Genomic DNA, 19,090 nt, shown 5'->3' with positions numbered 1-19,090 from the left:
AACCACACACGCAAATGAGGCGGAAACGCGTCTTTACATCGACTTAACATTGAAATCACTCGCGCTTGACGCCTCTACCCCGGCTGGTCTTAATGCAGCATAACCATGGGTTCACACCAGCCGCGTTTGAGGCGTCTAGTTTGCCGCTTGAACATTTTGAATGCAAAATGCGAATTTGACGTGCGTCAAATGCGGAAAAAGCAAGCATTTGACGCGCGTCAGAGGCAAAATTTGCTTCTTGTGGGAGGGGCAAGTGCTATGCGATTGTCTGTTTGCAAGATGGCTGATTTTGATCGTGCATTCATCGAGAGAGTTACCGGTTTGTATTTGGTCACCTCACTATAGGGGGAACTAGACACGCAAATGAGGCGGAATCGTGTCTGCCACGCTAAATGCCTCGTTCGTGTCGCGAGACCTCCAGATGCGCGTCAACGCATCTTCACATTGACTTAACATTGAAATCACTCGCGCTTGACGCCTCTACCGCGGCTGGTGTAAACGCAGCATAAGAGTTCTCCTAAATAGCAGTAAAATTCTTAACTAAGGGTTTTTCCATAAAACCTATCCACAAAGCTGCTAAGACCAACCTTTACCAAGGAATGGGTAGAAATCTTAGGAAAAGGATGGGGTTGACCTTGTTGCGATGAATGATGTCATTAAGATTAACAAACGGTGGACACAGTGATTGGCTAATAGGGCTTGGATCTCTGGTAGTGATTTACTCATAGATAAATTGTAGAATGAGGTATTGTGATGCCATATTCAAATAAAATAAAAATTAAATTTTATCATTTTAAAATAAAGATTGTAAAATGTAGGCAACATATTAATAAATTATGTTTTATTAACAAAGTTTGTGAGGAACACATTCAAATTATTCTCCCAAAACATTGTGTAATTGTGATCAGTAATCATGACCAGCTGACCAGCATGAGTGGAAGCCTATAGACGGTTTCAACAGCAGCAACATAAACAAAGTCTTTACAGTAGTTTATTTTTGATAACAAGGGAAATAAATGACAAGTAAATTAACTTAGTTCATGTATTATATCTAATGTGTATGAACTATTACACTGAGCTAACATTACTGTGCAAAATGAATGTTAGCTACAGGTCCTTGAATTCTTGCCTAGATGCCAAACCTCTCCGCACAGTTGTGATGCATGCTCCTCGTCTCCCCTCGTCTTTAGCAAACACATTTTTTTTATTTTCAGCAAGGTATTTGTTTCAGAGAGCTCCTGGGACAGCACGCCAAATACGCATACCGTTCATTCTACTCGTGAATAAAACAAGAAAATGTTCATCTAATTAACAGCCTCTAACATGTCTGCATTTTATAAACAATTGCCGGATATGCCAACACACATAAAAAGTTGCTGCAGAAGGTTCTTTACAGCGATTCCATAAAAGAACCATTCAGTCAAAGATTCTTATTTTTTATAGTCAAATAAATTTCTTTCCCCCTACTAAAAAAAAGCGTTTGTGAAACAGAAAGGTTCTTCAGATGTTAAAGGTTCTTTATAGAACCATACAACAAAAATAGTTAATTTATGGCATTGTGGCACCTTTATTTTTAAGAGTATAAGCAGACTTTTAATGAACAGACTAGAATAATCATAGATGATAGTATGACATAAAAGAAAACCAAACTGGATAAAGAACAGCTGTTACTTCTTGCTAAACTTGTACATGAAAAGAAGGCAACAGACATTTTAGTATTGTTTGATTTGGTTTTAGTGACTTAGGTCTTACAGATTTAGGAACTAGTTTTAGCACCAAAACATTTTGTGAAATACTCTGAGAGTCTTAAAATTAAAACTGACAAGTCCATTATTTTTTAACCATCACAAATGGTTGTATTGCTATTAATATCAAAAACGGTTCTGGGCCAAATTTTATCTCAAAGATGTTGTAAAAAAATGCTGGGCTGTTTTCAACCCAGAGTTGGGTCAAAAAGGGATGAGCCCTGGCTGTGATGGATTTGATAAAGAGGGATTCCTAGAGGAAATTGAGCTGCAGAAATTTCTCGTAACGGTTCTTAAGTGATGCATTCCAGAAAGTGGGTCTGTAACCTGAGTCCTTATATACACACACACAGATTTACTGTAGTGTTAAGGAAATGCTACACCGTGTGCGTAACACGTGCCTTCATTTGACAGCATGTAGTCCACATAACTTGAAGGGAGGGCAATGCTGTGCCTGCAGACTGGTTTTCTCTTGTACCACATTTATGTATTTGGCAAACATTTGACAGTGACATACAGTATTGACAGTATGTGCATTACCTAGAAATTAAACACATGACCCTGATGTTGCAGGCATAATGCACTAGCAGTTGACCAAGAGCCAATGGTTTTCAGGGTGTTATACGTTGCCAGGTCCTTAATTCAGATTACAGGACTCAGGAGCCTGTACTTATATCAAGATTCTTGGGCTATGCTTACATTAATGCATTTACCTTTTAAAACGCATTACTTTTGCCACGCTTACGCCTTTCATTTACCCTACGTTTTTGACCCTCATCAACGGAGTCGTTCGTAAACACTGAAGACCCTGTTTTAGTTTGAGAACTCAGACGTTGTGCTGCAGTGTAAATGAACGTAGACGGAGTCTTATGTAAACGAACAGCTGATGTTAACGTGACAGCGCATCTTTTTCAAAGTAAAAATTATTTTTATTCAGGTAAATGGAGGTTTGCAACGGAGGTTTTGCCAAAAATAGTAAACATCTACCAACCAGCTATTATAAACGCTATATCAGATTGTTTTAACATGTGTCCTTATAGATAATGTCTGTTTTATATTTATGTTTGAGTATTGTTGGGTTTGAATATTGTTGTAATGTTGTTTATGTTTTGTTTAAATTTAGTTAGCTTATTACGAAAGATAGACTGTAATTTTAAACGCCATATAGGGCGTTGTAAAGGCCAATATGAAGGGAGAATTGTAATGGGTCAGACATTATTTCGAGTTTAATTTAAGTTTTGTTTGCTATTTTAAAATGAATTTAGTTTCATATAATTTGTCTCTTAATTTTAATCGATGTTTTGTTGATAAGTTTTGTGAATATAAATTAATAAAAACAATAAAATCAACGTCATATTAATATTTAATGCTCGTTTAGCCTTTTGCGCTTTTTGCTATTTCTGTGTTGCATGGACCTCGCACACTTTTTAAAAAATCAACGTCATATGTAAGCAATAAGGTACGAGAGGCTGTGCTGTATCGTGAATAAGTAACGGCTGAAGGGCGTTGTTAGGCACGACGCGAAGCGGAGTGCCTGCAACCCCTTTAGCCGTTACTTATTCACGATACAGCACTTGCCTCGAGTACCTTATTGCTTTTATAAAACGGTTACCACACAATATTAAAGTAAAAAAAATATTAGTGCAACTTTCATGAAGTTAAATCAATAAAAGCATTCCTTCCGCTAGAAAAAATAGTCCCTGACTGCGAACAACAACATGAAAGCTCAAATAAAAACAACAAACTGTTCTCAGACTTTGTCTCATTATATGTTTATGTGTTGCTAAGGGTGTTGCTAAGGGCGCAGTGATATTAAATAGAACCGTTGGGTAAAGCGGTCATGGCAGTGTTTTATTGTGAATAAAGCACACCTGTTGACCAATCAGAATCAAGGATTGGAACTAGCCGTTTTATAATAATTTTTAATACTTTAGCCGGCCATGCTTTTTTGTCGGAGAACGTGTGTGATGGAACACACGCGCGCACTGAACAGCGACAGGTAAAGGAAGATAAGTTATTTGGTGTTTTTCTGAAGAATACAGTCATTTCGTACAAAAATTTTCAAATGAACTATAAGATCATAAATATGAATTGCGAACAATAAACTATTATAAATATAACAGCGTGAAATGGCTGAAGAGGAACTCTCTACATTAAAGCAATAAGCATTTCTGTAGGCTAAAGCTATACTTTACCTCTTATTATGTTTGATTGAAGTTTGCATTTGCTGAAATGTATTTTTGCTTAAAGTTCGCTACTGTTTAGTACTGTTCACTTAATGCTTCCTTTTTCAATCATAAAGACCTTTCTGTTTGGTTTATAACATTATCATTAACCTATTAATCATATTAATATGTTGTAGGGGGGAGCTAAAACAATATAAGACTTTCCCAAACACATTTTTATAGATTCAAAAAAAGTTTATGTTGTAGTTGCCGGCAAAGGATCCAGGTATGAATTTTTGTCAATATCGCACACCCCTAGGCTGCATAAATGTGCAAAGGTAAGCTATTATTAGAGTAATAAGTTATTTTACACTTTTATGCGCATGCGCAGTTACGAGATTGGTCACGTTTCATGCGTTTATAGTTGTGTAGTGTGGATGAAGATTCTTTTTAAAATGCCAGTATAAACGAGGATTGTTTTCACTTTAAAATGACGTTTAAAACGCAAATGCTCTAATGTAAACAGGGCCTTAAATGTCTCATCTTCTAAATTGCGCAATGAGTCTCCCACTAAAGTTTCAGAATTGCTCCTAATAATCTTTTATTTCTTATGAATGCATGGGGTTGAATATTTGCTACAGTCACCCTGAATGTTATTTGAATGTTTGTTTTGATGTATAGCCAGAGTGAGCCAAGCGTGTTTGTGTGAACGGAGATCTGCTCTCCACGTGTAGACAATCTGGGTGAAACGGTTGGGTGTGCTCCAGTAGAAGTTGTGTGTAAACAGCTTTCTGCCCTGATTTAAACATATGCTGTTAAAAGCATTACTAAACATGTCTGTTTGTGTGTTTGTTGCTTTAGACAGTCCAGCAAATATTTTACTACTTTTCATTTTATTTCTGTCACCCTTGCATTACTTACACCCCCTCACATTAGATGTATTAAGCTGTTGAGGACAATGCACCACTGTACAGTAGTCTACAATATTTCAGCTCAAAACCTTATTAGAAATCTAACCACTGTTCGGAGCCGATGGTGTAGTGGGCAGCGGTCTGACATGTGGTGCTTTCGCACTTTTGGCGACCCGAGTTCGATTCCCGACTTGTGGTGATTTGCCAATCCCATACAGCTCTTTCCTCCCTGTACTTTTCTGTCCTCTCCTTGCACACTGCCAAATAAAGGCAAAATGGCAAAAACATTAACTTAAAAAAGAAAAGAAAAAAGAAATCTAACCACTCATAGTCGAACTTACTGTAAATAGCAAGTAATATTTGGATGTTATAAAAATAATTTTGTCCTGTGCAAAGTGTGTTTTGAGAATCCTGACCACCCCAACACAAACACAAAGCTTGAGGCCAAATGGGGTAGTTTTTGGGCATCCCTTCAGGTAATCAGTGTTTGTAAAGAGTTAAAGATTAAACAATACATATTTCAGAACCTTGTATATAAGAACCCGGTGATCCCAGTTAAAAAATACCTTTTCACATTGAGTTTTATCTTTGTTACAATTTAATCAAGCCACAGAAAAAGAAAAACTCAACATCTGTTCAAATATTTGTTTTTTCTTTTTCTGTGAAAATACATGCCGTAGCTATTGAATTTCATTTTATTTTCTGGCCAATGCTTTGGGTGATCTCCATGAAGATGGGATGGGAGCAATAGTACAAGCAAACAGAATTCCACACAATTCTTGGAGGACAAGTGAAACCCCACCTTCATTGCAGAGACCAGACTCAGTTTGGTTATGGTCCAGATGTGAACTCCAGTGTATCTGCTGGCTCAGGTGCTTTATTAAACTTCTGCCTGACCACAGCAGATATAGAAAAGGCTTGTGAAAAGGGAGCTCGGCGTTCCCAAACACAATGTGCTGTTGACTTGGCTGCTGTCCTGGCTTCCTGCACCTGATTAGAGATCCAGTATTATGAGGAGATGATGAAAGAAATCATCTCCACATTCATTTTTTTTTATTCCAAGCTAGAGCAACCACAACAAGACACAGGCATCTAATGTACTTTTCCTATTATAACTCCGATATCTTGTGTCTTCAACAGAGATGTGGCAGCATTTTTAATTTGTAATTAAACAATTGATATGGAAGCAAAATTAAAGCTGCAGTCCGTAACTCTGTCCTCTATATCGCCATCTTTGATTGAAATATAAAATTGCAGTTATATGCGGAGTAATGTTCTTTGCGTGCGTTGTGCTTTGTCCTGGTACTCTGATGGGGGCAGATCTATCATTATACTGTACATCCACATGACAGAAGTACATCCTAGTACATCTGCATCTAAAAACTATCATATTAGTAATCTATATTCACCCATTCACCCGGCAGCTGCCAAGCTTGTGGGAAACACTGAAGTGAAGTAATGCAGTTTATCTGCCACGTTTGTTCTGAATAAATAATAACGTAAGTATTCAACAAATGCTTTACTGGTTTAGAGGAAGCTGTCTTTGTTCCAGTATTTAATCCCTTCAGATGTTGAAGCCCGGCTGATATCAACTCTTGTTTTAGCACGAGCTCACAGTTGAGTTTGTACTGTTTTAAAGGTCATGTTCTTTTTGATCCCATTTTTAAACCCTAGTTAGTGTGTAATGTTGCTGTTAGAGCATAAATAATACCTGTAAAATAATAAAGCTCAAAGTTCACTTTCCTTAAAAGAATTCGCCTTTCAAAGCCTACAGCAAAAGGCCGGTTTGGACTACAGCCCTTTATTTCCTGTTTTAATGACGTCAGTAGAAAAGTTTTTTGACTAAACTTTGCCTACAGGAATACATCAGTCGCCAGCTAAGCTAACGGCAAGCTAAGCTGCTATCAAATCACAACACACTAAATAAGCTACACAATCAGAACTCGTTACGTATTTCTAAAGAAGGGAATTTATTGAACAAGGAAGACATCAGCCTGTTTTTAGGACAGTGAAAACAGCGCTATACAAATAAGTAAATTGTTGAACAATACAGCGTTTTTTTACACGTGAAACATGAACACATGTTATATTGTGCACTGTAAATACAATCAAAGCTTCAAAAACACAGAAAGAATGGGACCTTTAACAGATGATTCCCTAGATGTAATGTAATCTAATGTAATAAACGGACATATTTACATGCCGTTCCCCAGATGATCGTCTTTTGAAACTTTACAGATTAAACGGCGCCATCTAGATCACACCTTTAATCTCTAAGCAACTGTTTTCTGAACTGACGTCTTTTTCCCGGGAAAACGGACCCAACAATTAACAAAAACAATTTTAAACATACACTTACAGATCAAAAAAATGTAAGATTATAAGAAACTTTGGTGAAGTGACAATAAGGCTTTGAACAGTAGTTGATGTTGTATTTTGCATTGTGTTGTAAGGTAGCCTGACGTTGTCATACTCAATTCTAGTTCGAATTTGAGTCTGATACCGCTCCATTGGGCTGTGATTATAGGGCATGTCTCAACTGTACCAGGACAAAAAATGCCTCTGCACTCAATTGGATAGACATACAACCAATCAGCAACGGAGTGTGAGACGTATTTTAAAAATACAGTTATGGCTAGCAGATGCTATCTAGCAGTCAGTAGGAGCCTCCTAGTAATGAGTGATCAAACAATTTACTCACGTGAATGTATTTTTCCTAAAGTACGACAACAAAAGCACTTAACACAACACACTGGTAAATACCAGTTAATAAACTGAAATTTTGCATGTGAAGGCAGCATAAGTCTGAGTTAGCAAACGTATATCGACAACTACTATGTTTACAACATTTGATTCGTATCACGACATTGTGAGTTATTTGCTACAGGGTTCCCGCGGGGACTTAAAAAGTCTTAAAAAGTCTGAAATTTAGAAAGTTAAATTTAAGGCCATAAAAAGTCTTAAAAATGGCCAGATTTTCACCCTAGGTCTTAAATTTAATTAACCCAAGTCTTTAATTTCTTACCTCCATTTATTCCCGAAAAGGTTGTCCGAAAAAAATAAAATGGTAAATTAAAATGCCTCAGTGACAGAGGAAGAATGTATTTGATGGGTGGGCCTCTAAAAAGAAAAGTTCTGCACTTTGCGTGTCACTGAATGTCTCTTCAATCCAGTTTTTAATAATTATTTTTTAAAGAGAATACAAATGTAGGCTATTATAATCCACGCAATTCATGCCATAAGCTATATTTCAGATGTTGTGATCCGACTGTATACTGTAGGTTTGGTGAGAAAAATCTTTTCTGTGTTAATTTAACCAACTAGCCCGTGGCTAGGCCGTCAAGTCCCGCGCCATCAACAATGAGTCAACTTTAGTGTTACACAGTTTTTATATGCAGCCTACAAATGCGACCTCTGGAGGCTACAGCCTTCGGATTTAGAAAAGGCCTTGTTTGCAACACACAACAAACCACGAACAGCCTTTTAATAGTAAATTTCCTTTTCATTTCATTATTGTGTAATTAGAGAGGGGAATAAATGCGATGGCGGTATAGTGCATATTTATGCACATAACGTATGGGTGGAGAAAGTGTAAAACATGTTAACAAGCCACATATCAGCAGCTGACCATACTGATCTTCCCATATTAGTGGATTTTATTTGTCAAAAAAATAAATAAATAAATAAACAAAGATATAATAAAAATATAATGTTTTGAGAATTTCTGAGATCATTGTGCCGCTTTGGTCTTAAATTTCACTCATAATGGTCTTAAAAAGGTCTTAAAAAGTCTTAAATTTGACTTGGTGAAACCTGCAGGAACCCTGTACTAAGTGATACAGTCAGACTATCTCTTACCAGTTGTAAGTTGGGTGAACATCCACAACGATACCCATTACGTTGGCTTGAAAACCATCAGAGGCTAGCATGTCCATCCACTTCTTATTCAGCAGCGAGAAGTGCGGGCTTCTGAAAAGAACTAAAGAAGAAACAACAATGACCACTGGGTTTTCATTATGTTCTGTTTTCATATCGACCGGCGGAGCCAGCTTATAATTTAAACTTTTGCCGAATCCCGTAGGAAGGGTGGCAAACACATCTTTCCGAACAACAAACACCTTGATTGCGTTTCCTGTTCCTTTTTTAAAATTAATGCGCTGCCGATATCTTGTAGAACAGACTTGATGGCAGAATCCACACAACTGAATTCTCCAGAGGCAGCAATTTCATTGTAAACAGATTCAAAACAAGTGCTCTTTGGTGACGTGGCAATTACATTATTGTTGATCATCTGTCCATCATCGTATAAAGCCCTTCCTGACAATTTGATTGGTTCGACCAGCTTTGGGTCTAGCAGCTCCTCAACCGAGAAACCCCAGACCTTCCCATCCTTAAATGTTGTGGGCGGGGCTAAGATCGGCTGGCACCCAGGCTAGTTGTAAGGGCTGATATTCGGGAAATTGGCAATAATGGATATTGGATGAATTCACAGTGCCGTATTGGTTGGATCATTGATATTTATGCCAGATTACTGTATGCTGAATATCAAATCACTTGCTTTTTATCTACAGAACTGATTAAACGAATAGGATTCCAAAAAGGCTTATGTTTTATACAACAAACTGTGTTTTAATGTTTATAAAAACAGACTGCTAGTCTCTTTGTTCCTGTTTTTATTGCTAGAGTATAAATAAAACATTATGGGTCAGTTTTCCAGATTGGGATTAAGCCTAGTCCCAGAATAAAATGCATGTTTGAGCTGTTTTATCTGAACACTGACATATTTAAAAGTATATAATTGTCATTGTTTTGTCTCTAGATGCACATCAGTATTGTTTTTGTAAGGTATGTTTGTAAAAACTACCTAGTCTTGGTTTAATCTAAACCCTGTCTGGAAAACCGCCCCATTGTGTCTAAATGTAATAGACTTAATGTTTGTCAATCAGCTGAATTATAGCCGTGCTGATATTTGGTACATCAGCACTCCTGCTTATGTGTTAAATTTGATATTTCATATTAGGAATTTCATCAGGGATTTTTCACATGATGTACTAGAGCTGCATAATGCTTCAGTATCATGTGTTGCAAAGTACTTTCCTCTTCTATCAGTACAAAAGAGTTTTTGTTAGTCAGAAGTAATTTTTTTGTATTTTAAACTGAAAATACCAAGCTCAGTTTCCTAATTACTTTCTCTGACTTTCTCAGTGTTTTATTGTGCGTGCATGTGCGTGTTTGTCTGTGTGTGAGAGAGAGAGAGTCTGGGGCTGTAATGTTTAGGAATTTGGTCCTGCTGTGTAATGTTCAGGGAAAAAAAAGAGAATGGGCGTCCTCCCTGCCACTGCCAAATAACATTATCCAACACAAAACAACAGGAGGGCCAGCTGTCCACAAGAGACGTTAGCCAAAATAATGCAGAAAGAGAAAATAGATTTAGATCAGGGTTGCTATTTGCTTGTAGGTATGCATCCTTCAGAAGTCATCTAAGTCTGAGGCCCTGTTTACGCCTGGTATTAAGATGCGTTTTGGTCGATCAACTCACAAGTGGACGACGCTAAAGACGGATGTACCGTACTTTCCGGACTATAAGCCGCATCATTCAAAAATGCGTCATTAAGATGAAATAGCATATATAAGTCACAGTAGACTATACGTCGCGTTTATTTAGAAAATTATTTCACAAAATCCAAGTCGAAGAACAGACATTTAATCTGGAAAGGCAAGTTATTCAACTAAACGTTAGCAGACAGAACAGCAGGTTGAATAGATGTCTGTACGTTAAAGTAATATTATCAGTTCTTTAAAACGATAAACCATAGCGTACAGAACTTACCTGGAAGGTTGAATAGGCTAAATTAACCGAACAAGCCAACTAGCGTGAAGTTCGCATACTCGTCATTCCACATCACTGAATCTATTGAATTACATAAATACAGAAGCAGCATATGGCTAACTATCACAGCTGTAGACGGTAATGTTGTCTCTTGCCTCATAAATGTCAAAATTAATTTATACTGACTTACAAGCCGCACCTGACTGTAAGACGCACCACCAGCCAAGTGAAAAAAAAAACGCAGCATATAGACAGAAAAATACGGTAAACGGAGTGTAACATGTTTTTAGTTCCTCCACTTTCAACCCCATGTATAGTTTGTCGCCAATGTTGTTGAATGTTTTCGAACACTTGTAAATGTGTGAAAGTTGCTTATTTCATCAATTGCTCTGAAATATTTTATAAAGCTCATACATAAACATCTACAAAATAATATTAGTATGCCTCAATTTAAACTCCCTCGTATGCTTGTGATCCAGTTGACCAATACAAAACACATCTCAATACCACGTGTCAGTGGAGCATTGTGGTTTATAATGGTGCATCAGTTCAGCTTGTTTAACAGTGCCTTACTGGTACTGATGGTATTCAACACAAGAGTACTCTTGTTTTTGCAATGTTCATAACAGGAAATTCTGGATTGAGGATCAGGAATTTCATCAGGATGAATCTCTCAAACAGTGACTAGTTTTATAGGCATTGAGAAAAAACAAACTAGAGTAGATTGCTGAATAAGAAAATTCAGTGTCCTGATTTTAGTCAAACTAATTTTCCCAATTCATAACACTCACATTTTGGGTAGGTGAGTAGTGTATGATGCAGGTGTATATACAGCATACAGCAGAACAGGGCTAAATATTCCCACAATATGTCACACAGCCTGTGTTGACATTGGCTGCGTTCGGAGGGTGAATGCGGTACAAACTGAAAACATCAGTCATTTATACACCTCATAGTGAAAGAGAAAGGAGCCCTGGAGATGAGAACACAAAGCTTGGACCATGTTATTAACTTTGGCAGAACGGCTCTTAGTTTTATGTGGGCTAGTGGGAAGCACATCACAACCAATTAAAGCAGCGTGTCTGTTGTGTGGGCATTGTTCCTTATATACAAGCCCAAAAAACACACAGACTGACTCACAAAAGCCGGGGGTGGGGGTTTACAAACCTGTCCTCTCTTCTGCCTTGTATTGTTGTCTTCCCGTAAGCTGAATCACCCAAGGGATGGCAGAGAATTTGGCAAACTAGCTACAGTGAAACTTCATCACTTTAGATAACCAATAAGATTGGAGAGATGTCTAGTCTACTGTGTAGGGCTAAACAATTTGAAGAAAAAATCTGATTGCATTTTTTTTATCAAAATAGTGATTTGCAATTTAAAATGCTGGATCAACTTGAAAAAAATAATTCAATAAAGTATTTTTCACTTAAACATATTGAAATAGTTTTTTTGCCAGTTGAAGTATTTTTTTAAGTTGATTCAACTTTTAATTTTTTACAGTAACACTGTGGTACTGTTTATTTAAAATATATAACACAAAATAGTGACTGCACACTCACTTGCTAAATAATTTTATTGTCACTAACGTTTCGGCATATAGCTTTCGTCAAGGTATGTGTTCGCTTAAATACGGAGTGCGTTTGTTTCTATTTTTTGACTGTTTATTTAAAACCACTTAAACATTAGCCAAACTGGCAATTTTTTTAAAAGAAAGTTGTCATGATCCAAACATTTGTCAAATGTTTATGACACTTACACATTTTGTCCAACAAGTCTTCAAAATTCATAAACGTTGTGTTCATCTGTGAAGTCAAAATTTGGCTTTTTATAACTTTATTGAACGCATTTACACTGCAAACTTCATTGTATTCATCTGTCAAGATTAACTTGTTGGACAAAACGTGTAATGCTGCGTTTACACCAGCTTGCGGCAGATGCGGCAAGCGCGGGTGATTTACATGTTAAGTCAATGCAAAGACACGATTATGCATTCTGAAGCGCGAATGGCACATTCCGCGCGAATTGAGCTTTGCTGCGGGAAACGCGCGAGTTGAAAAATCTGAACTTCGGATTTCCGCACTGCATTAACCATCTCGTAAATGTCTCGAACGACTAGCATTTCACGCGTGAATGAAGCGAGTAAACTCAAATGTTCAAGCGTCCAACTACGCGCGAATAGTGCGTTTTTGCCGCCTCTACCGCGGCTGGTGTAAATGCAGCATAAGAGTCTTTAACCTTTGTTGAATAACAGCTGCTTATTTTTGTAATAATACAAAGTCTATAGGAAAAATTCAGCCAGGGAACCCATGTCTAGCTAACTTCCGGGGTTGGCTTACAAAAATAAGTCATCTCTGCGGCTTTTGCCACCAAAATTTTAGAGTGTGCCACTGAATTTTACATCCACGCGCACATGTGTGACCAGTAAATTTAACCTTTTTTTGTGATGTGACACTGAATTTGAAACGCCACATTGTACTTTCTGCATCTATCATCAAAGTATTTATTAGTAATACAGTGGAAATTAGTAGAAATGTAAATATTTGGTTAGCATGTCGATTTACGGTGTGTGCCCGTAAATGTTCTGGTTGCTCCCCTAAAATTTTCAGTTGGGGGCTACTGTGATCCTAGTGATAAAAGTTAGTCTGAAGCCCTGCTACCTATGTGTTTTTTTTTTTTTTGCTTAACCATGGGTTTAAGTGTGATATGGGACTACATGTGTGATAAAGACAAAAGAGTGTTAAGCAAACCTGTTTGGGAAAAATGTATTTTGGATTTCTGTTTAATGGCGCTAGTGCAAAAATTACACATTACAGCTTAATTCACAATCCCTGTTTTACTGTCAATGATTTAGTAGTGTTTCATATTGCATGTTTTATTTTTAATACTTAATAGATCTCTAATATCTAGAACCATCACTAAAATGACCCCCTTTATATACTCACATCACTTTCTTAGTCCACACAAGCTACATAGCAATCTGGTTTGGCTCTGTTCTGGTCTGGAATGATCACTTTTTTATGTTATATCAATATACACTAGTCAACATTCGAAGTGGATCAAAACCTTTAATAAAAGTTTACATAAAACCAATCCCTAATGCGCATTCTTGTCTTAGGACAACTTTGATAAACCTGTTTGATCCACTTCAAATGTTGACTAGTATATTTTATCAATATATCAATTCTGATGGAGAAAATCAAGTTTCCTATATTTTTTTCTTGGTGCATTGTTTGCTTCTACTCAACAAATACATAACATTACAAGATAAAATGGGTTGGGAATGCCATTTCATGTTTATTATAAACTATGATGCTTTCCTGCAGAGCTGTCTTTTTCCAGATTGTAATTGGTGTGCAATTCTAAGTAACTTTAGACAGACCATAAGACAGATATTGGGATTGATGTCTGCTACCCTTCAGATGGCTGTAATAGTGTAACTTTATCGTTAGGCTCTCCTCTTTGGAGAATATCGAATATTTCCACCTCGCCATGAAGCATAACCATTAAATAAGCTGTTATGGAAGCCTGATTCAATGGATGTGGATGAGTCATATTATATTAGCTCGAGACTCTTAAAAGATGTCAATACTAATCAGATCGGCCCATGATTCAGATGTCATGGATTAATGTAATAACCCTTGCTCTCTCTCTCTCTCTCTCTGAAACATGTGTTGATATTGGTACAGTACTTTATGATGTCATCAATCGATCATATGAATTGCTGCCCTCTACAGGACAATGTAATATTCAGTGCTGAATTTACTGCCTATAAACAGTAAACAGTAGTAGATTATTATAAAAATTTCTGTAAAGTGCAAAAGTGTGGAATTAAGGCACAAACTAATATATGTGCATTGTGTATGAATATAGACATGTATACATTATAAACATTATGCAAAGTATGTGTTATGGTCAGTATAACAGTATAAAAGGTATTATATCACATTGCAGATGCTTTTGATATAACTACTTAGCCTATAGAGGGAGGCAGACACCACATATCACTGTTACACAGCAATAATGCTAACTTTTTTTGTAAGAAAGATTGAGAAAATTAAGTAAAAGTAATGTGTATGAGAATTGATCCAGGAACGCAATTGAATCACTTAACTGAAGTTTGATATAAACTTTTTACATATGCAGAATTTACCTTTTTTGTGTTTTGATGATGCTGTAATAGCAATTTCTTATTGTTTTGTGTCAGGGAGACAGAGGAACAGACTGGAGCCAATGGATACCATTTTTGTCAAGCAGGTGAAAGAAGGAGGCCCCGCCCATGGAGCTGGACTCTGCACAGGTACTGTTGGATACTGTACACCGTACACACACATTCTTGAGTTAAAAAAAGGTTCAAGCGATTTAGAGCAGACTTCAATGGCTATGAGAATGCCCAGACTTGTAAGATGTACAGTACAGGCCAAACGTTTGGCCAAAAACACTTAACTAAAATGTTAACTATGATCTTAAAAATCATTTAAGCTGAATGTGTATGGTTAAATGCTTAATAACTTTTGTAGACAAAAATATACCTGTGCCAAACAGATAAATTTTTGTTATTAGAAAACTTTGTAATTTAAAATATAATTTTTGAAATAGATGACTTACACTGAATACTGAAGAAAAGGCAGCAAATAAAAGCCTAGATTAAATATGAACTCCCTCTATACTCTTTAAAATTCATCCTAAATTAAAAATTTAAGAAGCTTCTTAAAAAAATGACATACATATGGATCAACAATTTCTAGGCAAAGGGTGACTGCACTTCAAATAATAAAATATAACAGTTTTGGTTTATTTTGGATGCTTTTAGTCACCAACATAATTTCCAAAGTTGCATTTGTGTTATGCCATAGTTTGGATGAGTTTATTATTATTATGTTATATGGAATAATGTGTAAATAAAGAACGAGTGAGTGGGTCCAAACATTTGGCCTGTACTGTATGTTGTGTATGTCCATCTGACATACTGGTATATAAAATAACAACAAACAAAAGTAGAACAAACAAAACACAAAACGTAATTCTTTGCGTATTCCCTCTTAAGTCTCTAAGTTCGCGGAGGATAACCTCATTACTAAACACTTGGATGTGAACCAGACAAGAATCAAAAGTTATCAGCGGGCCTCATAAGCTGCTAAAGTGTTACATAAGTCTGATCAGTCTGGACCAGTGGCGAGGCTACATAGGGGCCAGGGTGGCACTGGCCCACTCAGATTGACGGCTGGCCCACCCAGTCAGAAGAGAAACAAAATATTTTTGTGGAAAATCAGAAGAAAGCAAGCATAAATTATAATAATCTCTTTAATAGTAATCGTACAAATACGCATCATTTAGAATTGACTATTTATATAAAAGTGTTTTGCATGTGTTTCTAAACCTCAAAAAGCACGCAAACAGGACACATACACCCAAAATTATCTCAAAATACCTCAGTATTGGCAAGGATTCTCATAAAAACAGTCAATTATGTCTTAAAGTGAACGCAAACAGTTCAGAAAGAAATCAGATGTGTGTCAGTATGGATCTGTGCTTATTCGTTCTTAAAGTGACAGTGAGTGCCCTCAAGAAATTTGCTTGTTTGTATCATTATGTTAATTAAAGACAGAAGACAAAAGGAAAATTACTTCTGTAGCTTTTAAAAGATCCATTATATTTAATATATAGAATGAAGAAGACAGTATTTTTATTGATTTGATTGTATTTCTGTACCTAAATACTAATGTTGTAACTTGGTTCTTTTCTACTTTCATATGTTTATAATTTCTTGATTGTCCTTATTTCCCTTTTTGCTGATCAGAAAATTATTGAAATAAACCATAATGGAATCCGTTTGAACACTATATTGTAAAATGATGTAATTTGTAGGCATTGAGGTCCACCCTATTACACCAAGGTCCACTCAGTTTAAAATTGTTGGCCTCGCCACTGGACTGGACTGAAAGAAACATTAAGAAGTTATTACAATATCCTTTGTCTCTGTGGAGAGATTTTTTGGGAGGGTCTGGAACACATGTTCTCACAATTATCCGCAATCACTCTCCAATGTCCCTCTATGACCGTCTTCCTGTACATCTCATCTTCACAAATCGGTCCACGTATTTGACCAAACATATTTACTCTATGGTCGTGAGGTCCTGTCGTAAGCCTTTATCTGGTCTTACCAGAGCGTCATGTGGATCAGCAGTTAAACAGTGGATGTTTAGTTTTTTTAACTTTTTTTTTTGTGATAATTTTTATGGAATGTTTTTACATTTCATGTAACGAAATAATAGCATCTGGGTGTCTTCCTGTTTCTCTTTTCTCAGGGGACCGCATTGTAAAAGTCAACGGAGAAAGCATCATCGGAAAGACGTATTCCCAAGTAATCTCCCTGATCCAAAACAGGTAGCAGACATTTCACTGCTTGTTCCCTGGTTATAGACTAAACTAAAAGGTTTTTCTATGACATCACTGTGAATAACCCTTTTAGCAGCTTTATTTTACTGGTGTAGTAACTTTTTTTTAATTATATTTTAATGTTACACTACTTCAGAAAAAAGATAAGGTTAATGTTATACTACTTAAACCAAAATACCTGCTGGTCTGTATGATCTATATTTTCCTCATTGCGTCATTTATTCTGGATAGGTGTTTCTGATGAATTTCGTAATCCTTGAGGAAGTTCTTTATTGCGCAATTTTTTTGGTATTCCCAGTTTACAGTGCTTCCTTGTTCATACATTTGCAGATATGGTTACTAGATATACAGTTTCTGTATATTTACATTATAAAATGTATGACTTCTTAAAAACTTTTCTTTTCAGTGATACATCTCTTGAGCTCTGTGTGATGCCAAAAGATGAGGATGTTTTACAGCTGGTAGGTTTGATTTTTCATAAGTTTATATAAACAATATTGGAATGGAATTAGAGTTTGTATTGTTTTATTGTCTTAAGTCAATCAACAGCAATTTTATTTATGTAGCCCTTTTCACAATTGGTAATTGTTTGAAAGCAGCTTTACATTAAAAAAAGCAGGGGAAACACAAATAAAATTGACAGACAATATAAGAAGCAAAATACAGCGGCTATGAATAAACGTTTACAAGCGAGCATATTAATAATGTATCAGGTGCTAGGTAAAGCCTGAGTCGGCTGACTTCCCTGGGGTTGAAAAAACCCCTAGGAGAAAAACCTCACGACTTTTTAGCCAGGAGGGAAAAAGTCCTAGGAGGAAAAAAACCCTTGGGAGAGATAGTTATTTATTTATTTATTTATTTATATTTGGAATGTAAACGGATAAGGAGATTAAGCGGGTTCTGTCGATGGTCGATGGTCAGGCATCGGCTGGGCATCATGTTGAAGGGCGGCCAGTAGATCAGTGGTGTGTTGACCTCTACATCAGCAGGAACTGGGTCTGTTTGTCTCAATGTTTTTGGGTTTGAGGACCAGACAGGGAGAGAGAAACAAAATCCTATTAGCGTAGGGGCCGTTTGCATGTAATGCAAGTGTCACACAGTGTTGTTTTATAATATCTGCTCGGTTCCAGACAGGCTAGCTATTGCGGCATTAGTATATTACCCGGACGAGTTATGTGAATGCTTTGTTCCGTACAGGGTAACTATTGCGAGATAAGTATAATTTACTAGACAAATTATGTGAATGCTTTGTTAAAGAAAAAAGTCTTAAGAATGCCTGTTGTCTTTTTCGAGTGTTTTAATGATAACAGATCATTGGGATATAAATGCATTATAAGTGGTCATACTGCAATAACACAATTTCATGCTGTTTAGTCTGTAGTAAAAGCTGAGAGTAAAAGGGCATAACAGGCGTTGTAACAGTTGTTGAGGCGTACATGCTTCGGTTTTTCCACCTCAAAACGTATGTCTTTCAATTGGATTGGAACCATTACATTACAAAACACAATTTGACTATTCAGTATCCCGCAGTCTTTCCAGTTTTGGTGTTGAAACAGCTTTCTTTGGTTTTTATGGTGGAACACATGTTGATGACGCACACATACCACATTTCAGAGCCAAAAAATACAATGTGAAAAGGAATAAGGGGAAGGAGGTTGGGTTAAATTCAGGTTCAGTGCAACCGAGTGTGAAGACGACCTCATTCATTCAGTCATAGAGTGGCTATTACTCAACCCATTCTGTCACTCACTGCTGCACCCTCTCACCCAACATTTTAAAGAATAGTTGACCCAAAATTCCTGTCTTCATTTACCTTTTGACTTTCTTCAATGGAACATAAAAGGGGCAGTTGTTGCAGAATGTAAAGAGCTCCCTTTTATATATAGAATGAAAGTCAATGGGAACTTGGGTTGTCTTGTCAAGGTTTAAAGTAAATCAAAAGACCCAGAAATCTATCATTAAACCAATGGTTTTCAAACGTTTTGGCGTGCCCCCTCTACTGTGCATGCATTTTATAAAATGTCATAAAACTGCCCCCCCCAC

At 36.7% G+C, this 19,090-nt stretch overlaps 1 protein-coding gene across 1 annotated transcript in view; it reads left to right on the top strand.

Annotated features, from left to right (window-relative positions):
• Nucleotides 1-18,998, top strand: part of LOC141363396 (rho GTPase-activating protein 21-like) — a 35,791-nt gene extending 16,793 nt beyond the window's left edge. The window contains exons 4-6 of the mRNA XM_073866067.1: nt 14,856-14,948; nt 16,957-17,035; nt 17,454-18,998. Of these exons, the coding sequence (XP_073722168.1) occupies nt 14,856-14,948; nt 16,957-17,035; nt 17,454-17,538 (257 nt within the window). The 3' untranslated portion in view covers nt 17,539-18,998. The remainder of the gene's footprint in view (nt 1-14,855; nt 14,949-16,956; nt 17,036-17,453) is intronic.
• The last annotated feature ends 92 nt before the right edge of the window (nt 18,999-19,090 follow it).

The sequence above is a fragment of the Misgurnus anguillicaudatus genome, unplaced genomic scaffold (assembly GCF_027580225.2).
Source record: "Misgurnus anguillicaudatus unplaced genomic scaffold, ASM2758022v2 HiC_scaffold_34, whole genome shotgun sequence".
NCBI classification, from domain to species: Eukaryota; Metazoa; Chordata; class Actinopteri; order Cypriniformes; family Cobitidae; genus Misgurnus; species Misgurnus anguillicaudatus.
This window is presented reverse-complemented; position numbering and strand designations above follow the sequence as displayed.